Raw genomic sequence first — 24,168 nt, forward strand, 5'->3', positions numbered from 1 at the left:
ACACACACACGAGTTTGTGATGTATCACTTTCCAAAAGCTAATTACCAGTTGTCCCGTATGCACAAAGAATTCCCATAACAACTGACTTTGCAAAGGCAGTATTTAGGCTATTCGGAATTATGATCAAGTCATTCTTCATCAATATTTACTTAGATTTCCACAAAAGAGAAAGATATACAATTACCTCCATTTTTTAAGATTATATTTATTATACTTGACAGAATATTATATTCTAGCTGACAGCATATAGAATGTGCATTAGAATCACACCTGACTATTTGGAATCCCAAGTATACATGGAGGCTTGAATTTTCCTATTTATATAAAAGATTTACTGTAACTCAGTCATGGTTGTTTTAGTATCAGTGATTTACCTATGAGACAGAAATTCTACCATCACTGGAAACGTCTTTTAAAGCTAAGATGAAAACTATCGTAGAAATGAAGGCAAATTTGCCTAGTAAGTTTCAGAATACCCAGAGTCTTGTCTGTATTATCCTGCTCATATGTTACATAGGCTATTTGATCAAGTCTTATACTGCTATTTTTAAGCTTCCGCTATCTCCTCATTTATTAGCAACTGTTATTTATCTATCAGACATAATCTTTTTCAAAAAGGGTCTTTAAGGAGTCAAGAACTACAATGTTGGATTTTTGTGGCCTACTCGGGTTATGAGGTTCTGGTGTTTCTAGGTTGGTGAAGCCAATTTTCTCTGTATAGCAGGCAGTACTGAGAGCCCGAAGAGTCTTGCCCTTTTTCTTCATATGGAACTTCCCCTTGTAATGGAAACATGGTGTGTGTCTCTTCATGAGCTTTTCCAAGGTAAACTGGGAAGGAAATTGCAGCTTATAGCCTGTCTTAGATGATAGCCTTTATTTTCTTGTAGAATGGAATGGAGTTGTAAGTAAGAGACTACAGTGCATTTCTGATATGGTGCATGAGAGAGAAAAATGTGTGTTCACTCATGGAAACAAAGTTCTGTCTTGCTCAAGTTTCATCACAAAGAACCGATGAGCTTAATGAGCAAACACGATTTTGGTCGTTTACATGAAAATGCATTTGCTTTTATATACTTATCAAAGGCACATATTTATAATCAGTCGTATTTTCAATTACTTTACTTAAAAAATAATGTACTTTCAAATGACCCAATTTGAGGGTTTGAGTAAATGTCATTCATAATGATAACACAAATCATTCTTAGAGTAAATTCTAAAATGAGAGTAAATAAAAAAGAAAAAAATGTTGATGCTGTCTGTAATAAAATTTTATTGGGCCTTGTTTGGCAGAGCAGCATAACTCAGGGCTGGCACCCTCCCAGAGCTGTCTCAGTGGAAGCCGTGGCGGGAACACTTGACAGCATGCTTTTCTGCCTCATATTTTCATTTATTATACTCCCGAGCAAGGCAAGTGATGGAGTCCAGATCTTTATAAGCCCCTTCTTCAAAAGGTTGTTAAAAGAAGTTCAGAGTGAGGATTGAACTCTAACCTTAGTGGCATAAACTTGTTTCACGACAGAAACCGAACAGCATTACCCTTTCTTTAGATGCGATGCTCTGTTTTCCAGTCACTTGATCTTAAAACCAAAGGGCAAAAGGCAATGTAACCAAAGTCTAACTTGGACATTTTTATTGTAGTTGCCTCCTGGGACACATTATTCCTTCTCCTTATTTTGGACCATTATGCTTCAAGTCAGATAAAAACCCAAAGAGTAAAATGTATATCCATTAGACAGGTCTTTTGCTCCTCCCTGATAGGCTCCTTTTGTAACAAGTGAGTGTAAACACTCACTGTCAATGATAATAATGAAATATTTAAAAGCCTGAGCTATTCTAATTTAGGGATATTACACATAGCTTTTGGAAGGTATGTTGCATTTCACTATTTCTTGCTTACTATTAGGAATATTCTATATAGGGAATGATCTGACCATATCATTACATGATGACATGATGAATTTTCATGTTCCCCAGTTGCACATAATAGGTGTTGAATAAATTCATTTAATTGAAATGAACTGAATTTTATCTACAACCAAAAAGAAAAACAAAAACAAAAAAACCCAAGGATGCAATGGTCACTATATAGAATCTTAGAATAAAAATAATTTATATTATTTTCACATTTAGTGCTGAACTGCTACATTCTTTTGGTTTCGAATGTTGTTTATAAATTAAGCTGGATGACAACTTACTTGCAAAATATATCTTCACTGTCTTTATTTATAATGCAGTGCCCCCCATGGCACCTTATGCATTTGTCCACTTCACATTTCGGACCTTCGTAGCGTGTTGGACAGACACATTCAACACTTCCGTCATCCCCAATGGTACAGGATTCAGAATTCACACAGTAGTGGTGACACACATCTAGGAAGAACGCACAACAGAGAAAAAGAAATTATACTACAAGATGTTTATCTTTAGCCACAATACGTTACCATTTCATTTAATATTTACAGATGGCGAATCATTAAGCAAGTATAAAAATAAGTAAATTAAAATGTCTGAATACTAAAAAACGGCCAATCAATAAGTAGATTCATTTGCAAAATCTGTTTGTGTTTACACGTAACTAGAATTCTTTAATAATGCTTTGATTCCTGTTTTTTCCAGTCAGGCATCATTTCATCTGCTAAAGAAAAGAGAACTTATATTGATAGAATGCTAGCTGAGGAAGTCTTTTGGTTCTGAATTTTAAAGTTTAAGTTAACCAGGTTCCTTAATTTCCCTCTCATGGCAATATTATTACTATTCTGAAACGAGCAGAAATACTCCAGATTTCTTTGGACTTCGTTTACTGTTTCCTCTCCTTGCACTTTTTTCATCCAGAGAACAGGGTAGTATGTGGTGAGTGGGGGACTCTTACCTCTGCCTCAGCCCTTTGTGATGCAAAGAAGCTTCCCTCTGCACAGAGCAGAACAGGCTGGCTATTCCTGGACACCTGGGCAGGTGAGCAAACAAGGAGATGTGCCTCTCATGGAACATCAAGAGAAAAGTGAACTGGGAAACTGATCTATCATGGGTGGGAAGTGAATAGAAGTCTAGGCTATTGTTCCCCTCCTAGGTGAGAGCCTAACATCCTATTCAGAGGGAAAACCTCCATGTGGTGTGAGCCTTTTGTTTGGAAAGATGTTTCTTACTGAATATTACAGATAATGTTCTCAACTATAAAAGAAGGCTTCCTCAAATATTTCTATAAATCTTGAATGGGAATAATAAAACAAAGACCATGTAATAATACAATAACCACACTATCTTTATAATTAGACATTCTGACTTAGTCTTTTGAAAAGCAGACAAGTATATATGTATGTTTGTATATCAACATACTATAAATTATCACATTTAGAATACTGAAATTCATAATACGATCTTAAGCAAAAGAACTGATTAGATCAGTCTCAGACTTTGTGTTTAGAAGCTGCAATTTCCTTTTAGCTAACTAATTGTGAAGCAATGTTAAATGAGATTAGCTGAGATAAAAATCTCAATTTATAAACTTTAACCTGCTGTTAGACAGTTATAGTGGGTGAGGAAAATTAAAACATAATTTATAATTCTCATGTTTGTATATTTATCTAGCCCTTTATTAAATCAGACAGAAATTAAATTTATTGACAGGCTTGCTTCATATTTATGGAAATTTATTTCAAGCATTCTTATGCTTGCTCTTGCATTATGCCAAGTACCCTCATTGAGATTCAGTGCTTAAGTTTATTAACGTGGTTTTGGCTATATTTAAGAAAAGTAGCACTTTCAAAAGGTGAGAGACTTGAAGATCTAAAAACTAAGTCAGTGTTAGTATCTATCCATGATGGTGTCTGTTTGCAGTTGGTCCAGGCTTGGCGGTTAGAGAGTACACATGACAGATTCTGTTCTTATTTATGAAGAATGTATGATCAGCTGCCTGTATGAGCTTCTCTCCTATTCAGTGCAGAAACCTCTAGAGAGCAGCTCTCATTAGTTCAGGTTGTTCAGTACCTCTTACTGACAAAGAGCTCTTTTCATATCACCCCCGACTGCTTTAAATGTCGTTCTCTGATCCTGGTTCAGTTGTCTGATGGGGCATAGAAATTGGCTTATGTATCCTTCCAAGATCTTCATATTATGTCCTTATCCACAGTGGGTAACTCATCAAAATCATGTAGGTGACTTACTTGCAAATGTAATTCCAGTGCTCGTCCCTGTCACTACTGCCACTCATGCCTAGATTCTAATTCATAAGTCTGAAATGGGGCCCAGGTGATTGCCATGGGATTGGTTGAGGAACTAGAATTTGGGAACTGGGGAACATATGAAATGATGACCCAGAAACAAATTTTACTTATTAGCATAGGGACTATATTGTTCAATAGCTGTAAAAGGATTTGATTTAACTAAAATTGCTTTTTCTTTTTCTTTCTTTCTTTCTTCTTTCTTTCTTTCTTTCTTTCTTTCTTTCTTTCTTTCTTTCTTTCTTTCTTTCTTTCTTTCTTTCTTCTTTGAGAGAGAGAGAGTCCATGTGGGCAGGGGTGGGGGGTGGAGGGAGAGGGAGAGAATCTTAAGCAGGCTCCACACCTACTGCAGAGCCAGATGTGGGGCTCAATCTCATACCCTGAGAACGTGACCCTGAGATCATGACCTGAGCCAAAATCAAGAGTCGACCCTTAACCAACTGAGCCACTGAGGCACCCCTAAAATAGTTTATTTCTCAACTAACTTTGTGGGCCTTAATTAAAATGCAATTTTTTATCCAAAATTATGGACCATTTTATTTTTATAACCACATCACTGAGAAGATCTGAGAAACTGGAAAAAATTGGGTTAACATTCTGATGGTTGATAATTGCCCTATAACACACTGTAGCAAGGAATAGTTCTCACTTGCCTGAAGTGCTAAAGGATAAAGTTAAATACTTACCTACAATTTACTAACTATGAGTAATTTTGGTGCATGAATTACATCTGCTTCAGGCTAAGATTAAAAAGATGTGAGAGTATATACAACTCCTTGGTGTTCAAAGAAATACAAATTAGGGGTGCTAGAGTGGCTCAGTCAGTGAAGTGTCTGACTTCGGCTCAGGTCATGATCTCGGGGTCCTGGGACTGAGCCCCGCGTTGGGCTCTGCACTCAGCAGGGAATCTGTTTCCCCCTCTCCCTCTGTTCATGATGGATCTCTCACTCTCTATTTCAAATAAATGAATAAAAATGTTTAAAAAAAGGAAATAAATTAATACTTCAAAGAAATACCATTGCACTTCCACCTAATTGACAACAAATAACAGAAACTCTCATACACTATTAGAAGAAATATAAACTGGTTCAATTGATTTGGAAAACAATTGACAGTATCTGCTATATTTGAACATACCCACACCTTGTGACCTAGCATTTCCACTCTTAATATATATTCAAGAAGAAAGCACACATATGTGCACAAAAATATTTATGTAATATACACAGCAACCTGCGCATAGAAATAGCCCCGAAAGAAGAAATCCAAACGTTCGTTGCAAGAAGAAAGGATAGACTGTGCTTCATTCACACAAAGAAATATACATACAAATATATGTATATATACACATACATTAATACATGTAGATAAATAAAAAAATGAAAGCAGCACACCTTATAAGCAACAACATGGATGAATCTCACAAGAGTAATGAGAGAAAAAAGCTCGACACAAAAACATATATACTACTTTTTTTATTTATATAAAATTTAAAAGGCAAAACTAATCTAGGGTTTTAGAAGTCAACAAGACTTATCTTTGGGGGGAAGGGAAGGGATAGTGAGGAAGACCAACAGGGATCATCGGAGGTCCCAATAATGTTTATTATTATTATTTTTTAAAGATTTTGTTTATTTATTTGACAGAGACAGCCAGCAAGAGAGGGAACACAAGTAAGGGGTGTGGGAGAGGAAGAAGCAAGCTCCTAGTGGAAGAGCCTGATGTGGGGATCAATCCCAGAGCGCTGGGATCACGCCCTGAGCCGAAGGCAGACGCTTAACGACTGTGCCACCCAGGCACCCCCAATAATGTTTATTCTTGACCTGGTTGTAGGTTTACGCTGCTGTGTACACCTGGTGATAACTTATTGAACTGTAAACTTGTGATTTTAAACTTTCCTACTTATATTATGATTCAATAAAAAGATTTTTTCTAACCTAAAGGCAAATAAACTACAATATTTTAGAAATTCTAGTTAATTTGCTAACTAGGCTAAATAGGTTTTCTCTTTATAGATGCTTCTATTAAAAGGAATTCATGGTCTACTTTTTATGCTTTAAAGAAAATTCTCTACCCTTTAATGCTTTTGATATTTTTTTTTCCTAGCGTGTCAGATGCACATTATTCAATGCAGTTGATTGGCCTCATGGCATAAAAGTGGAATCCAAAGAATGTAAAAGAAATATTTGCTTAAGATAAAATTGTGAAATAAACAGATATTAGAATTTGCACTTTAATAAACAATTCTAAATTGCATGCTGTTAAGCCATGCCACTTTTTTCCTTCTAAAAAAGGCAGAAATAATTTTAGGCTCAGAACCCTTTCTCTACAGATATTCAAATGGAAGACTTTTCATTTTCCCCAGTTCACATGCTTCACACTTGACACTATGTTGAAATTCAGGGACAGAGTTGCTCACTATAATCCGACCGTGCCGGAGTTGCTTTCCAGTGCCTTTCTTTGAAAATGTTCTGACTATCTCCCACTATTAGGCTTCAGATGTGAAGCATGTAGAAGTTGCTTGACTTATATGTTCAGTTGGATTGTTTTTTGCACCACTATTAGGATTCTAGGGCCCAACCCTTGCATACATAGTCTCTCTCCCTTTCTCTCTCCCTCTCTGTCTCTCTGTCTCTCTCTCTCTGTCTCTCTCTCTGTCTTAAAGACTTCCCTATTTACTCAATTTTCACTCCAAGATTCCTGAACACAGGAGAAAGTAACCTTATTTAATAGGAGACTCTGTCATCTATTTAAGCTACCACAAAAGGGGGATCCTGGGTGGCTCAGTCAGTTAAGCATCAGCCTTTAGCTCAGGTCATGATCTCAGGGTCCTGGCACTGAGCCCCACATCGGGCTCCCTGCTCAGGGGGGAGTCTGCTTCTCCTTCTCCCTGTGCTCCTCCCCTTGCTTATACTCTCTTTCTCACATAAATAAATAAAATCTTAAAAAACAAATAAACTACCACAAAAACATTGGATACTTGTAAGTTGGAAAGCAAATAATTCTTTCAAGTGTTCTCTGTTATTTCAATTTTAATCAGGAGATGTATCATGGAAAAAAATTGGTACCTCTGATGGTGCTATTTCTAAAATGGATGATTCAACCAAAGTTCATATTCTCTGCAATTGTCTCAGTATCAGGACAACAATGTATAATAAGTCATTGGAGAGCGACCTAATTTCTCTCTCATTCTCTTCTCAGCTCTAACCTACTTTGAATTACAAGCATCTATGCAAAACTTGTATAAACATGTGCAATATTTTCACCAGGGTCACCTCTCTATATACTCCCAAATAATTACTACACACTCATATTTAAATTCTAAGTCTCTCTTCAACTATTTATCTTATAAAAAGAACACTTCATTAGCACTTCCCCAATCCAGCAGAAATTTAGCGAAGTATGAAGAAGAATGGTATATGAGAAGGCTTCTTTGGTATGTAATTGTTTGCTTTGGTTCTAAGGATTCTGCCCTGACCTAATAAGCACTGAAATGAACAGAAAATTTTAGTACTCACTGAAAGAACACTTTTCTTATCCCAGAGTGCTAAAAAAATACTTACCCCATAGAGCTTACCACTTTAAGCACCAGAAATGCTTTAAAACCATTTTGAAGGTAATCTTTCTGTAAGATAGATATCCATTTTCTTACATAAAATATATAAATATACATTTTTAAAGATCCTATTTTTAGGTAATCTCTATACCCAACATGGGGCTCAAACTTAACAGCACTGAGATCAAGAGTCACATGCTCCACCAACTGAGCCCGCCGGGCACCCCATAATATACCAATATTTTTAACGGCTTCTGTAACACTATGATTCTTAATTATTTCTACAAACTTAACTTTGAAGAAGTTTTATAGCTTTCGGCTTTTTGTTTTTTCATTTTCAGCATTGACTAAGTTAATGTTACTGAAAAAAAAAAAAAAACTTAATTCCTCCCAAAGAAAACAGAATTAGGGATGTTGGTGGTTGGTTAACACCAAGGTGTGTAGAAAAGGGATTGTCTTCTGATTTCTGACACACAGACATAGACACAGATACACAGACACAGAGACACACACCCCAATCACATTTTTCTCTCCAATTTTAAAATTTGGCTTAACAGTTATTGGAACCTAAATAAAGTAAAAAAAAAAAATGTGGTACACTAAAAAAAGACAAGTTAAAAAAAACATAAGTGATAGGACACTTTTTGTTGGAGGGCATGGAATGGGGAAGGGATTGAATGTCAAAGATGAAAGAGTCTAGCCAGATCAACCAGTAACATGCAGAAAGAAGAGTTTGAATTTATGGAAAGGAAAGCTGGTAAAACAATATGGTTGGTCTCGTTTTGAACAACAGGAGTAATTTAACCATGACAATAAAATGGAAATGGTAGATCCATAATTGATTTTTTGCTGAGGAACATGCATCTGTCTAATTATATCCTGGGAGCTGTAGGAAGGGGACAGAAATACGAGAAAGGCCACCAGCTCTCAGGGAGCTGACAACCCAATTGAAAGTTTAAGACAAGAAGAAAAAAGAACCAAAACTGATTTGAAAAATATCCACTGTGGCAAGAGCCTACAAATATTACTGCCAACAAAATCTTCCTTCTTATGAAACATTCCATCCCCTAAGTTTCAAGCATTTTATTGACCTGAATGGCATGACAATTGGGATGTTCCGCATATGGTAAGAAGGAGCAATAATGAAATGTAATTAATCTGTGCTAAGAAAGTAGAGATTACAATGAAATTATATAATAACACTTTATATTCACAATATAAAAATTGTTATAACCTCTGTAGGGTAATTACTCTAAGAACTGCATAGTAGCACTAAACACAATCATGTAATCTAAAGGACAACGATGGATATATAATTACAGAGTATTCATATGGTAATTAGGTGAATAGTAACCGGAGAATAAGTGAATGGCTATTTTCTGCAACAGAAATAAAATAATTTTCAAGGATGCCATCATTGCATTCTGTCTCTCTTTCTCTCTCTTTCCTTTTCGAGCAACCAGAAATATAAGGAAATACTCCCTTTAATATTTTTTAGAGAATCTTAATAGACTCCATAAAAATATGGGTTGTATGGGTATATATACAGGTTTATGAATATTCATGGAGAGCCAGATGTCTATAAAATCTCTTGCTGCATTTAACTTCTTTCCCAAATATTTCTTTCTATTGAAAAGTAATTGCCAAGACTATTTAGCTATTAACTCATATTTGCAACTGGGCTATTCACATTGTAATAGTTAGTGAAGTGTGAAATTTATTTAAAGAGAATGAAACCAAACTAAAATAATATCACCTAAGCAGGGACTGAAGATACTCAGTAAGAATAATGCAGAAACTGGAGAGTCTTTAATGGGTAATACAGATGGTCATACAGGGGAGACCAAATTATACAATTACATGTATATACACCAATTGTTTTAATTCACTAAACTTTGACCTGGTTTTAAAAAAAATAAGTTATGTGAATTCATTTTAAGATTCATGATTTAAGTAAGCATTTGTTAATTTAGACTACACACAACCACAATAACCAACCAGAAGTAGGATTGTATTACTTTCACAAAGAAGACGGGGTAGAATTACCAACAGTGCATATCCCCAGGCATTCTATAATTGAGCTCCAGTCTCAGTGCGATTCATATTCCACCTTCACTGATATTTAATTGTGTCCCAGGAGCAGTGGGTTCTATGAATTTTGCTAATATCCTCCCTACAGGGAGGTTTACGGCAGCTTCCATGTAGGTATAAAATGTGGAAGACAGCCAACGATGGTGTTTTATAAACTTTTGATGAATACTCATGCTAAGGTGACATAATACGGAAAAGAAAGAAACAAAATCATTTGCTAGAATATGAAGGACTTGGAGGTTAAATTCAGTTCTTACTGTGGCTAACAATGTGACCTTATCTGAATTACTTGACTAATTTATCCAATATACCCATCGATCATCTTTGAACAGAGGCGGTATTACCAAACGTGCCTAAGATTATCTCACGAGTCCTTCCTCTCCCCGACCTATCCTCAGTAATGCCCTTTATATCATCAAGGCCAACGAAGGCCTGTTTTCAGTAAAATGATGGAAATGATGGTGGTGATGATGATAAGTACTCAATTTTAGCTGCCTTCTTCATGTCGGGCTCATTTGTTGGTTATAGTCTCATGCATTATATGGCATTATTCTTATAGGCGAGTAAACTGAGGCACAAGGAGGCTCAGCACCTTGCCAAGGATAACACAGTAGTAAGTGGGAGAACGGAAATGCAAACTCAAATAAGCCTAACTCTACAGGATAAACTTATTTTCTTATTTAATAGTCATACATTTGCTCAAAAAAAAAAAAAAAAGATGCCCAAACAAAACAAAACAAAAACCTGTAGAAAGTAATTTTAAATATCTTTGGTGTTCCCTTTCCTTTATGTGTATCTAAAACTGAATGTGCCTACATCTACAGAGATATCTGAGGGTCTCATCACCAGCCAGAACGTTAAAGGGCCCGTGGCTCAAGAGCAGCAGGCCCAGGAGAGCTTCCTTGATGCCACCACCGTCTGCAATATCAGAGCTCAAGAACTCAGGGCAGCCTCCCACACCCCACATCTCATCCACACGTTCACATTTCACAGGTCATTCCCAGCCTCCCATCCCAACCCAAGTTGGATATTTGCCTCTCTAGCCACTGATAATTGGTTTACAGCCCTGGATTCTCTTATTTGAAGGAAACTTCTAACTATCCGTGGTGATTTCTTCATTATCAAGCAATATCAACTCTGGGTCCTTCCACACAAATAAGAAACCAAAACAACAGCCAAGAAATCACAAAGTGAGGCACGTCTGGAGAGTTACCATTTACTGACATCTAATTTAAGATGAAAACATTTAGAAGGATTCCGGAAAAGTTCTAAGATTCTTAAATATGTTGACAGGAGTGATTGTGGCCTTTCCTTCTCTGGAGTCAGTTTTTCGTCTTGCATGGTTTAGGAGGTAGAACAGATAAAGTAACTTATATAAATTTGTTTAGAATTTTATGATTGTTGTCTTTGAAGGCTTGTATAAGGAAATGGGAAAACAGATTTAAGAAATATTAAAATTATTCTTTTTTACAGTCCTCGAATGTTTTACACAACCCAAGATATTTTAATAATTAAACTTATTGCATAGTCCTAAATATATCTTCCAATTTCTGAGCTGAGTTTAATAAAGTAGGCAAACATTGAATCCAGGTATGCCAATTAAATATTCACTAGGGGAAAAATGTGTGCAAAACTCTGATTAGAGCTGATAAATTTTCATCAGGAAAGCGTGTCTAAGAAAATTAGCATTTTCTAATTTATTACTAAAAATAGAAATATATCCCAAATATTTCTACAGAGAACACTGAAAAATTTAAAAGAATGAAATCCATTCTGAGCAAACAGTGCTATCTCTGAGTATCCAGGTAAAAGGAAAAGGTAAAGTTGAAAAAGCCAATCTATCAAAACGTTGATTTAAGTGCCACATGTGGGGTGAGATTTTGAAAGTACCAGCATTAAATCTTTGACAGATTGCTATTTCAAAATGTGTATTAACAAAAAAAAAAAAAATCAATCATTTTAGTAATAGTCAGAAATTAACTCATAAAACTATCATGGCAATATTTTTTCAAATATCAGAGAAGCCTATATAACTTTTGTTTCTAAATCATGTTCTGGGTTGAGTGTTCCTCTATTTTTAAAGCAATCTAGCAATAAAAGGTTTTAGCAAGTAATTATTTCTGGGTTGAGTGTTCTTCTATTTTTAAAATAGCTATAAAAGGTTTTAGCAAGTAACTATTTATAAAGTGGTAGAGAGTCACTTGAGACTTGAAAGCAAGCTGACTTGCAGATGACAGCTAAATATGGTTTTGTAAGATGAGACTAACTGAAAACCAAATAAGTGAATAAGCAGAAGATGGCTTAAAAAACAATGAGAATGAAGCAGGTTCATACAAGGTGGTACCTTTCTGACCGTAAACAAATCATCTGCCATATTTAGTACCTAATTTCTTGGTCAGGGCATGGAGTATGTATTAGGTTTCAATTAAGATCAACCTACTAAGATTTGTCAACATCTACAGTGTTAATACTATCTGTTGGGTTAACATTGCTCATGCTCTCAGAGTGCCCATACTTTGATAGAAACCTAAAGGCTAACACGGTTGAAATAAAAAATCAAGATCAATAAAAAATTTTAGCTAATCAGAACATGGAAATATTTATTTATTTATTTATTTATTTTTTTTTAAAGATTTTATTTATTTGTTTGAGAGAGAGAGCACAAGCTGGCGGAGTGGCAGGCAGAGGGAGAAGCAAGCTCCCTGCTGAGCATGGAGTCTGATGCGGGGCTCTATCCCGGGACTCTGGGATCATGACCTGAGCCAAAGGCAGACACTTAACTGACTGTGCCACCCAGGCACCTCAGAATTATTTTTTTTTAAACACAATTGGGAGCACAAAGTAATAACTAATTTTTAGAAAGCTGGAATTAGTCTTATGGAGAGATGGGAGGTGAAGAATGTTGGATACGAGGTAATCATGGAAAAGATCCTCTCAGATGGAGGGGCCATTAACAAAGTTATTGTCTTCATGTTGCAGCCTAACTAGAGGGCACAGATTGTCCCATATCATCATATTGGGAGAAGATGAGGCCATCCTAGAAAAACATATGTAGTTCCTTTGTGTATAATTTTCTCTCTTCTGCCTTTCATTCTTCTATCCTTATTTCCTTCCTTCTTCTAATCTACTCACTTCAAATATAAATGTCAAAGTAAGGATTTCTGATATACTTAAATGTGACCTCCTTCCTAGTTTTCCTTTAGTATGCATAATATATATGTATCTTTCTATATTAATATATTGATCAGCATAGATATATATAGAGAGAGGTTTCTACACTAGTGTGATGGCAAGAAGAAAAATAATGGATTATATATAATTTATTACTATTTAATCAGAGTTCACTAAAACACTGAGAAAGTCACCTTGAAAATGTCACCTGGAGGAAGTAATACATAGTACGCTCTAAAAGATTTTCACTGGTCAAATGTACAAGTTTCCTTTAGGTCAAATATGCAGGAATTAAACAGATTATTGATGTATAATAACCAACTTTCCACTTTACTAAGACTTATAATAATTCCAAGATTATAGAGAATCACTTGAATTTTATTAGTAGCATTTAAATTTTAACATGATTGGAAGTATGCATTGAATTGTTGTAATTAGTCAGTAAAGTAATTTAATCCAAGATCCTTTTCATTTAGAAAGATTATTGTTCTTGGAAAACATCCTTAAGGCGGTGAGAAAGTCATTACTCTTTTATGCACACAGTGTACTAAACGATACTGTAGCAAGAAACTTTTGATATAATAACTAATGTGTTTTCTTTCCAAAACACTGGCTCTTCTCCATCCAGACAGTAGGTTGGTTCTTAATTCACCGTGCTTTTTTTCATCATCTCGTTTCTCATCACCTGTCATCTAACATCTTTGTGTATTATTTCTAAATACTAAAGTGTACCATGAAAGCACTTTTCCTATTATTCACGACTAAATCCCAAGCTTCAGTGGCTGGCTTGCATTCAATGTTCTTTTATTATTTGTTGAATTAATGAATGGCCATTGGAAAGCAGGGCACTTCAGAAGACAGAGAACAAGAGCTTATGTTTTAATTTTAAAACTTCAAAGGCAGTTATAAACATATGTAAATATGGAATCAGTCGACCACTCCTAAAACCAACTGAAGTTTGCCAGGATGTGTCTGTGTGTGTTCAGATGGGGGAAGAAGGTGGGAGATGACAGAGGACAATCAGATGGCAATCAGATAGACGTCATCAAGTCCCAGTCAACGGGCCCTTAGAAATTTAGTCCTTGCATTAAACATAGACTCAGCTGCTGCATCAAAAAACCAACCAGCAGACACTCCAGGCTGCCACGTGAATGAGGGATGTGACCTGCCAAATTCTCAGAAATGGGGGATTCTACAGAATTAGACTAGACTTTTCAGCTTCTAATAGGTTTCTACTTTGTAATCATAGTCTAATCTGTGCGGGGAAGTATACCTACGCAAGAAATTATTTTCTTCAGTGGTTTGATCTACTTACTTTCATGTGACTCAATATATAATTTCATTCTAAATTTATGGGCCATTTCAGAAATTATTTTTAAAAAGCAGCTCAGACCATATTCATAAATGCCATAAAAATAATAAATCTTTTTTATATAGTGGCTTGCTTATCTGAGCAAATTGGAATAAATCTATTTTTATTATCCAAATTATATATTACTTAAATATATATGTAACCTTTAAATATATAACATATTTTAATTACCTATTATCAATTATAGGCACTCAAAATACCTATTAAAATGACAAATTTTTGAAAAAAGCATTTGATTTAAAAATTTACAGAGGACTTTTCTTATAAATTATTTCCTTTGAAACTTCTAACTCTGAGAAGCGGATGAAGCTTTAACTATTATCATTATTTACTTTACAAATTATGTGCCACCTATGATGATGTAAATAATTTGAAATCCGAAGTTGCAGAATACTATTTGTTAGTCCATGATTTTCTACTTTACATAGTTTTAAATGATCGAAAAAATGTTTTAATTCCATATCATCACCTCTAAAACTCAATATTTCTTCCTTACATCTGGATTCCAGCATGACAGATTCCAGAAGAGTGAACCTAGGGAGTATGTTCAGTGAAGATACAGAAACCCACTGAAACTATGTTACATTTTATGTATTTAGTTTTTTTTTTTTTGCAAGAGATTCTTAAAAAGATTAGCAGCCCATACTACCTTCCAGTGTAAGAAGAAATCGGGAATTAAAAAATTCTAGCTTATTCTAGTTATTCGTGGTCTGAAACATACCATGGAAGGGACATGAGTTCTTGGACTCTGACAATAATTGACAGAGTTAAAGCAGTATCATTCATTACAAGGTCATACACCAATCTGTTTGTTTCTGCCACTATGTGGATTTTTATTTATTGATTTATTTATTTTTATATCAATTTTTATCAATTGATTTTCAAAGAAAGCTTGCCCTCAGATTATCACAACACAGATTTTTCATTCTCAAGTGTAATAAATAAAGTGAAAATTATTTCATCAAGTTGAAAATTAAATCATATTGTTACCATGGATTTAGTCATGGATCTTCAAGTGCTAATGCAAATCTAAAAATTCAAATGCAGATACCCGATCTTCGGATTCATCTTCTAGTACTGCTTTGAACCAAATGACTTTCTATTTCTCAAAGTGTCTTATACTTAAGATGTGTCTTATTCTCTGGTGGCAACCCTCAATAAATATGTTTTTTTTCCCTCTTACTAGTTGATTTTCATATAATTAAACACTTCTATAGCGAAAAATTATTGGCTATCTCCTTTCTATTTAACTTTTGCTCTTTTGAGTGTTATGTCATCTGTTGGAAAACAATGGATTTTAAAATATATTCACTTATTGAAATAAACTTACAATTACATTTTTGTATTCATGAGAATAAAACGGAGCAAATAAATACAATTATTAATGCATTGTTTTGATTTAAGCAAAGATCTGCTCTTCTTCATCTGATGGGTTATATAATCATAGGGTAAATTATAAATCTTCCCATCTTTCTTTGGCCCTTTGCACTCTGGGACTAAGGTTTAGGGATTTTTTTTTTTTTTTTGAGAACCAATGATTGCATCCTGATTCTCTTGCCTTTTTTATCAATAATCAGGATGAATACAATTTTTCCTAGTATAATATTTACTATCAAAAGTGGTCTATCTATTGCATAAAAGAGAGTAATAACACCAGTTTATAGTGGCAAAATCTTTAATAATGAAAAACATGAAGATTATCATATTGACTATAAGATAGGAATCTTATTTTGTTTTCTTCTATTTAAAAGATTTAAAGATTCCTGACTCATGACATTTTTTTCAAAACATGTCAGTTGACATTCCAAATCTGATGTAAAGAATGTGTTTTAAAATTACTCTTAAATTTACATTTAAATTAATTGTTTTAAAAGTGATGTTAGCAGAAGCATTTAAATAGAAACAATTTGCTACTTGAGGTAAGCCTCAAGTAAATATTTTTGTTCAATGTGTGTCTCTACCTGTGCATGATTTGTGTAATATATTATTTTCAAATACACAATTCTATTTGCAGATAATTATTTATGAATCCATTCAGTTTACTTAACACCAAGTACGACAGAATCACAATCATGGATGGCTTCTATTCCTGCAAAGCCTGCCTTCCTCCTTACCTTCCTTCCTCCCTCCCTCCTTCCCTTCTTTCCTTTCTCCCTCCCTCCCTTCCTCCTTCCTTGCTTCCTTGTTTCCTTCCTTCCTTCCTTCCTTCCTTCCTTCCTTCCTTCCTTCCTTCCCAGGGCTTCCAACTGTGCATGTTCAGTTTATTTCAATACAAATCCCTCTTCAGACAGTTAGTAACCATTTCTTGTGTGACAAGTTATTTTCAACCTTTAAATAAGCAGTTTTAAGGCTTTCATTATTTTTGATTTTATTTTGTATACTCATTCTTCCTTAAGTTGGAAAAAGAAGGGTGAATACTTATCGGTAGCCCTAACGTGGCATGAAAGTAGAAGACTAAACCACCTAAACTTGGCATGATACTTAATGAAGCACTGTTTCAAGAGTCTTGTGAGACTAGAGTTGTCTCAAAATCTAATGAAGCTGGCACAGAAAACAGCCACTGTTATGATGCCAGAAAAATTAACTAAGCATTTTTAAAGATTTTTTCCAATAGTAGTTACTGAAATTATTAAACATAATTATTAATATTCCAAGTGTAAGTTACATGACATAGAGATAAAAGCTTATCTTTTATAAAATTAACTTTATAAACACGTTGCTGGAATTTGAAACAAATACATAAAAAGTAACAGTATGCTCCTAAATAGTATGGGATGAAGTCCATTTCTGAACTTTGATTCTTTTTGGCAATATAAGTCTAAATTGCAGCTTTGTCTGCCTTTTAATCTGTAAAGATATGCCACTGGTTTTTAATTATCCAAAATTATGAAGACAGCTATCTTCAAAGAGCCTTTATACTGATACATCCCCAGTGCCTAGAATAATAAGTAATAACCCACAATGTTCATACATATATCAGTTGAATAAATTAATTTTAATAATCAGAATATATACTTTGACTCACATGTGACATATTCTCTGCTTGGAAAAAGTTGCCTCAGTTTCCAATAAATTCTTTTTTATAAGAGTACATTTCCCCTGAATCTTTTACCTCTTGCTATTTTTACATTTCCAAATGATAGCATAACATTATAGTGAAAATCTGTTTTTAATAATTCTAGATTTATACTAGATCAAAATTTCCTTCAATAATATTTCTATAATTCTGACAATTTCCTCTAAACTCCCCAGAGTAAGATAATAAAGTTAATCCATTACCTTACCCTTAGCCTACCGTTCTCCATTGTAGTCATGTGAGAAAAGAAATGTATTTATTTTTCTTTATACACATTAATTAAAACCTAATTCTATTTTTACCCTATTTTTTTTCTCCAAACTGAAAATACAACCACAGAGTTTCTCATGGAATGTAGGTCTTCATGAGTTGCTGAGTAAAGGTGGTCCAGAACTGTTTCAAGTGGTATCTTGTCAAAGTACAGACAAAAACTTGTCCTAGCTGGCTGGAAGCAAAACCCTTCTACTTTGTTTACATTCACTCACATACTTAATACTTTCTCCAAAATCCAAGCACTGAGTTAAGCCTCCCCCCAGAAACTGATGAGGTATGCAAAACATCATGGCCTGTTTCATATTCTAGGGGGGAAAGTCAAGAACACAAGTGATGATGAAAACACAGTGTGAAAATGCCAAAGGGAAGTGCTGAATGTCCTAAGGCAAAGGCAGCTTCAGAAGACAAAGTGGGAGGATTTGAGAGTGTTGACAGACACTGAAGAGCCCACGTGTAAAGAAGAAGAGGTATGAACAATTTAAAGAGGCACATTTTAGAGACCATCAACAGGTTTCCATGGCTGGAAAAAAAGATACACAGTGGATGTGTTGTAGTAATCCAGGCAAGAAGCCTGAACAAAAGCAGTGTCTGTCTTCTCCCCAAGAGAAAAAGAGGTAGAGGGCCCTCAATAGCCAGGGCTCCAAATTACTTCGTTACATTAGGTGGGGATGCTCTAAGAATCTTGAATATGTGCATACTTAGGAAATAGCTAGTTCTGATAATTTCACTTTTTAAATCATGATCCTTTCTTGGAGTTCTAGGCTCAGTTCTAATTGGCCTTTATCCTAACAGGGACAACTGAAAACATGTTGTTCTATTTTCCTGGTCATTATTAAAATCCTTTGGTCTTTTCTGCATGGGCCTGCCATAGGCTTAATCAAGAGTAAAATTCTTATTGACACCTCCTTTCAATGGAATAGAAAGTGGAAACCATCGGGTTGAACCGGTGCATGACCTGAGCTTTGAGTATTCCCATAGTGAGCCTAAAAAGGTGCAGCAGAATGGGCAGGATATCAAATGACAGGAAAATACACCAGGAGAAGCTACATTTGGAGTCAGATGCACAAGACTATAAATTGTGGCTCCTATGTTCTCTAATGGTACAGATTAGGGAGAATGTCTTACTCTCACTTTTGGCAATTGTAAAATTGGATTAATAATACTTCAGAGGATTGTGTGATCATTTGGTAAAACATTATATGTTCATAGGCTGGTGATGGGTATTAAGGAGGGCACATATTGCATGGTGCGCTGGGAGTTATACGCAAATAATGAATCATGGAACATTGCATCAAAAACTGGGGATGTACTGTATGGTGACATATAACAAAATAAAAATTATTATAAAAAACATTATATGTTCAGATAAAATAAAGTTTAATAGCATTATTTTTCTGATACTGTACATTTTTAGTGATTTGTTATCTCCCTTGCCAATCTTCCCCTAGGAAAATCAAATAAAAATAGGTAAAATAAACTTCAAAAGGCTTTCCCTTCTGGGCTTTTGCAAATTCTGTTCCACTCACTGCTTCTCTTCATTTAGTTAGATGCTTCTTTCTTTTGGACTCAGCTTACATGTCACTTCCTTCAAGAAATCTTTCCTATAGGCTGAATTCTCTTTCTGTGTTTCTGTGCTAGCCACTGTATTTCATTAAACTGCCTTTAATATAACCTGTATCTTTTTCAGAATCACACATTAGTTTGCAAGCCCTTTGAGGGCCGGAAATATCTCTGACATGGTTGTTTTCTCAATGCCTAATAGTGACAGGCCCATTGTAAATACCAAATTTTTTTACTGACCAATTGACTAATGAAACAAAATTACTCTGCAAAGTAAAAATAATCCAATCATGTCATCACATATGGTAGACACTCATCTATACTTCATAACTTTTATAATTACTTGATAGACTGTGGTTCTAATACCAGTTATAATAGATGAAATGTTTGAATTACTGTCAGGTACTCCTAATTTTATATTGAGATATTATTTCATGTCCGTACTTATTGTAACCAGTGGGAATAAACCATACAGGTGTATTTCTAATAAACTAAGTTCTAATTGAAATTATAATGGCTCCCCAAGCAGATTACTAGAGAACTTTAAAAATATCAATGAGAGGACAAACAGACTGCTGTTTGATTTTAACACCAGGCTCTTAGACACAGATTGAGTTGGTCCTCACTGGCTCAATTGCCCCAATGTCATTAAGTACTAATAACCTTAGATATTATTGACCTCATATTTAATATCCAGATTCAAATGTGAAATGCCATGTTTATTATTACTTTTATTTATACTAGAAATCCTTGCTCCAGATCTGCACAAAATGGAGCTATATTTATTCTTACACAACTTCTTGCCATTATTTATCTCTGTCTCTCCTCCCTGGGTGCTTCTGTTAAAATTAATTTTCATTTAGACGTCAGGATTTTATATTGCCATTAGAATCGTGAAACGTTTTTACTCAGCACAACTAAGAACTGATGTTTTACCTCCCACTAATGGACCTTTAATTAGGCACTGTAATGAACCATTCTGTCATTCCTTCATTTATGGAAAGAAGACTTTGTATATGCAAGATACAATTTTGACAGAACACCAGGTCCACTGAACCTTGCCGACTCACATATAAATCTTAAATTTATTATGCTTTTGTCAGTTGTTGGATTTATCATTTTAATGACACTGTCCACAGACTTATTTTGCTGCCAAAGAACAGCATCACCATACTGCATGAATGTTTGCTGACATCTTGATCAACAACTCCTGAGGTCCAATTCTGACTGTAATATTACTACCTCGGTACCTTGAGCAAGTTATTTAACCTCTGTCTAAGGATTAATTGGTCAATTTTAACAAGTGCTTTGCAGTAAAAGGTAGGAAGTGCTATGACTGCTAATAGTGATAATAAAATGATAATGCAGCCTTTTATAATGCATCAGGCTACCTCAGACTGTGATTCTATTAAGTTGCCAATTAAAAAATATGCTAACTGAGTTTATTCTTTTTAAGAAACCAAATCGCTATAATGATGGCCACAAAGTATTTTTTTAACTTAGATCAAAAAGAATAAAAAATGGCGATGCCTCAACTTGAAAAAAAATTTAAGTTAAAAAAAAAAAGAAGATCAACATTCTATGATGATGGACCAATTGGGAACAGAGAAAAGCTGCACAGAAAAATACCAGATGGCTGTACACTGATTAAATGTAGCTTTTGTACATTAAGTTGATTGTTCTTCTATGAACTTGTCTCAAAACTGCTTTCATTTATTTATTTATGATTATTTACTTATTTGACAAATGCCATTGTTGGGTGTAATCTAAAAGAGGTCATCCTAGAAAAATAGGAGGAATGCACACAATTAACAATAATTGCAGATAAAAGTGAATAGAAACAGACAGAGGTAAAGAAGTAGTGACTTGAAAATTCAAAAGAGAAAAGATTCATTCAAACTGAGGACAGATGTGAACAACTTCAAAAAGAAAAAGGTCTTTAAATGGTTTTACTAGAATAAGGGAGAAAGTAGGCTGGATAGTAAGGAGGGTCTGCATTATGCAGGGGAGTAGCTGGTGCTGTCCCCGATTTGCTTGGAAATCTTTCAGGGCTGTGAGAATATTGGAGCCAAAAAGAAAAAGCCCATGAGTTAGTAGGTAGAAGTCGTGCTGGAATATTCTGCTGTGTTGAAAGGAGGGAGAAAGAGGAGAGAGCCATGAGGATGTAAGCAAGGTGTGTAAGCAAGGTGTGACACCTGCATATGACTGGATTGTATTTGCTAGATAAACTCTGCGGGTCTATGGCACATATTGTTTAAGAGTTAACTTAGGACAGAAATATGAAAAGAGCATTGGCTGAGGGTAGTGGCATTTCTATATGCCAAGAAGCTGGCTTACATGGGCAGAATATACACTTAAAAACAGGAGACACCAATTTGAAGCCAAATTTGTCTCTGCTGTAGCAGAAGAGGCCCCCTGCTGTAACATCAGAGGGAAATACTTAATATTGTTCTCGATTCTCCAATTAAGTCAGTACACATTGCTTGATTCGATGCTGCTTCATGTCCTTCCTGCAGTGACCAGAGAACTAGGCTACTCGCTGTGAGGACCTCCATGATATCAAACCACCTGAGGGCCAGAATGTTGAGTAACTTTTAAAGGTGTGGGGTCTGGAGTTGGGTCACCCAGGTGGAATCCTGACTCTCCCATGTGCTAACTCTGTGATCTTCAGGGGGCTCTTCGTGCCTCCTCACCAGCCTCCTCTGTAAAATGAGAGTAAAAACAACACCTACTTCAACAGTGGGATTAAATGGATTAATAGAATTAAGGGGAAAAAAGAAATAACCACAAGAGTGCCTGAATTTGGAAAGATCTCAGTAAATGTGACTGAGACAGAAAACCATTCTTTTTTATTATGAATACAACACTTAGCTGTAGCTACTCTTCTGAGAATAGGTACAGAGGGTGCAGAGAGAAAGCATGGAGATCAGCTAGTAATAATGCAGGTAAAAAATGCTGGAAATTTCAATGAAGGTAGTGGGGATGGAGCTGGTAAGAAGTGTTCAGATTCTGGGTATATTTTAAAGAAAAAAGTGAGAAAGGCATTGGGGTATAAAAAAAGAGAACAGTCAAGAATGAATCCAAAATAGGTGAATGGGGATTAAGGAGTACACTTGTGGTGGTGAGCCCTGAGTGATGTATGGGCTTGTTAAATCACAGTATTGTACAGCTGAAACTAATATAACACTGTCTGTAACTATACTGGAATTAAAATAAAAAAATAGATATAAAAATGTTTAAAAATAATAAAATGGGCTAGATTTAAAAAAAAAAAAGGAAGAATCCAAGATACTTGGACCTGAGTGATGAATGTTTCCTTTTACAGACACAGGGTAAACCGTGGTTAAGCAATTTTGGGTGAGAAAATCAGGTTAATTTAGAGCCAACTCAAACTGTCAAATAGACACTTAGGTATAAAAATCTGGAATTCAGGAGAGAGGTTCAGCTAGAGATATATATTAGGACTCATTTGTATTTGGATGATATTAAAAGTCATTCAATTAGTTGAAATCATCTAGGCAGTAGGTCTCAATCTCAGTCACATATGTGAAACGTAGAAAACTTTAAATAGTACTGCAGCCTAACAGAATCAGAATCTTTGGGGGTGATGTTTGGGGAAACTGTATCTTACAAAACTGTTTATAAAACTGTTTATTCTAATGTTCCGATTTATATGGAAATCACAGGCTCATGGAGTGAGTGGTTTTGAGAAAAAAAAAAGAGATACGAGTACAGTCATGAGCCACTCCAACATTTAAAGGTCAGGAAGATAAGGAGGAACCAGCAAAAGACAAAAAAGAAACAGCCAGTGAAATGGGAATGAAAACAAGAGAGTGGTAAAGACAAATGAAGGTGTTTTAAGGGGGGAGTGATTAACTGCAGACTGTGGGATAAAATAAGAATTGATATTTGGCCACTGCATATGAGAACATGGAAGACAATCAAATAAATTAACTTGACTTTGATGAAAGATATTTCAGCAAAATAGTGAAGATAAAAACCTGCCAGAGTTGAGGTCAATAGAAAAAGAGAGAGGAGATGCAGCATATAACAACTCTTTAGAATAATGCTCTGGGTAAAAAATAATAATAATAATAAGCAGGGAAATAAAGTTGTGGGTAGAAAGAGATATGGGCACAAGGCAAGGTTGTTCAAGAAAGAACTAGGGAAAGAGGAAAATATTAATAAAGGAGGAAGATGGGGACATTTTAAGAGATGTGTCCATGAGTTGCTAAGAGGGATGGACTGTGTGAGTGGATAGTATAGCATTAGAGGTAGCATTGGGTTACTGCTCATAAGAAGGCAGAGTCTATGGGTAAAAGATAAAGTAGTTCCAGAGATGTGATGGTGGGAGCTTGTGGCCATTCTCTTTAGATAGCTTCTATTTCGATCAATGAAATAGAAAGCAAGTTCTTGAGCTCAGGATAAATTTGGGGAGTAGGTATTGGAGGTTTGAGGAGAAAAGAGAAGATCTGACATAAACATCTAGGAGAGTCAGTATTAGCAAAATGCAATAGAAGCCATAGTAAGTGCCCATTTAAAATTAGTGATAAAAACTCAAGCGAGACCCGTCGGTACGATTATGTGCTTTTCTTCGGCTGCATCCAGCAGTGGGGCACCAGTTCAGAGCAGAGGGAGAACTGGATTTAGCCATGGTTACAGTTTTCTAGGAAAGTGCGATAGGAGGGAGGAAAGAGCAAGGGAATTGAGGGTATATGCGAGGGCATGATTACAATGAGGGATTATAGAATCTAAACTGGGAAAGGAAGAAACACAGAATCTTTAAAATGAGAAGGATAAGAACCAATGTAACGAATTGTTGGAGTTGGGGTGATGGAGGAAGTGACCCTG

At 35.3% G+C, this 24,168-nt stretch overlaps 1 protein-coding gene across 1 annotated transcript in view; it reads right to left on the reverse strand.

Moving 5' to 3' along the window:
* The window catches only part of LRP1B (LDL receptor related protein 1B), a 1,837,899-nt gene that overhangs the window by 35,714 nt on the left and 1,778,017 nt on the right, over positions 1 to 24,168 (reverse strand). Inside the window, exon 84 of the mRNA XM_034642051.1 lies at positions 2,197 to 2,371. Coding sequence (XP_034497942.1) covers positions 2,197 to 2,371 — 175 coding nt within the window. The remainder of the gene's footprint in view (positions 1 to 2,196; positions 2,372 to 24,168) is intronic.

The sequence above is a fragment of the Ailuropoda melanoleuca genome, chromosome 2, assembly GCF_002007445.2.
Source record: "Ailuropoda melanoleuca isolate Jingjing chromosome 2, ASM200744v2, whole genome shotgun sequence".
Classification (NCBI taxonomy): Eukaryota; Metazoa; Chordata; class Mammalia; order Carnivora; family Ursidae; genus Ailuropoda; species Ailuropoda melanoleuca.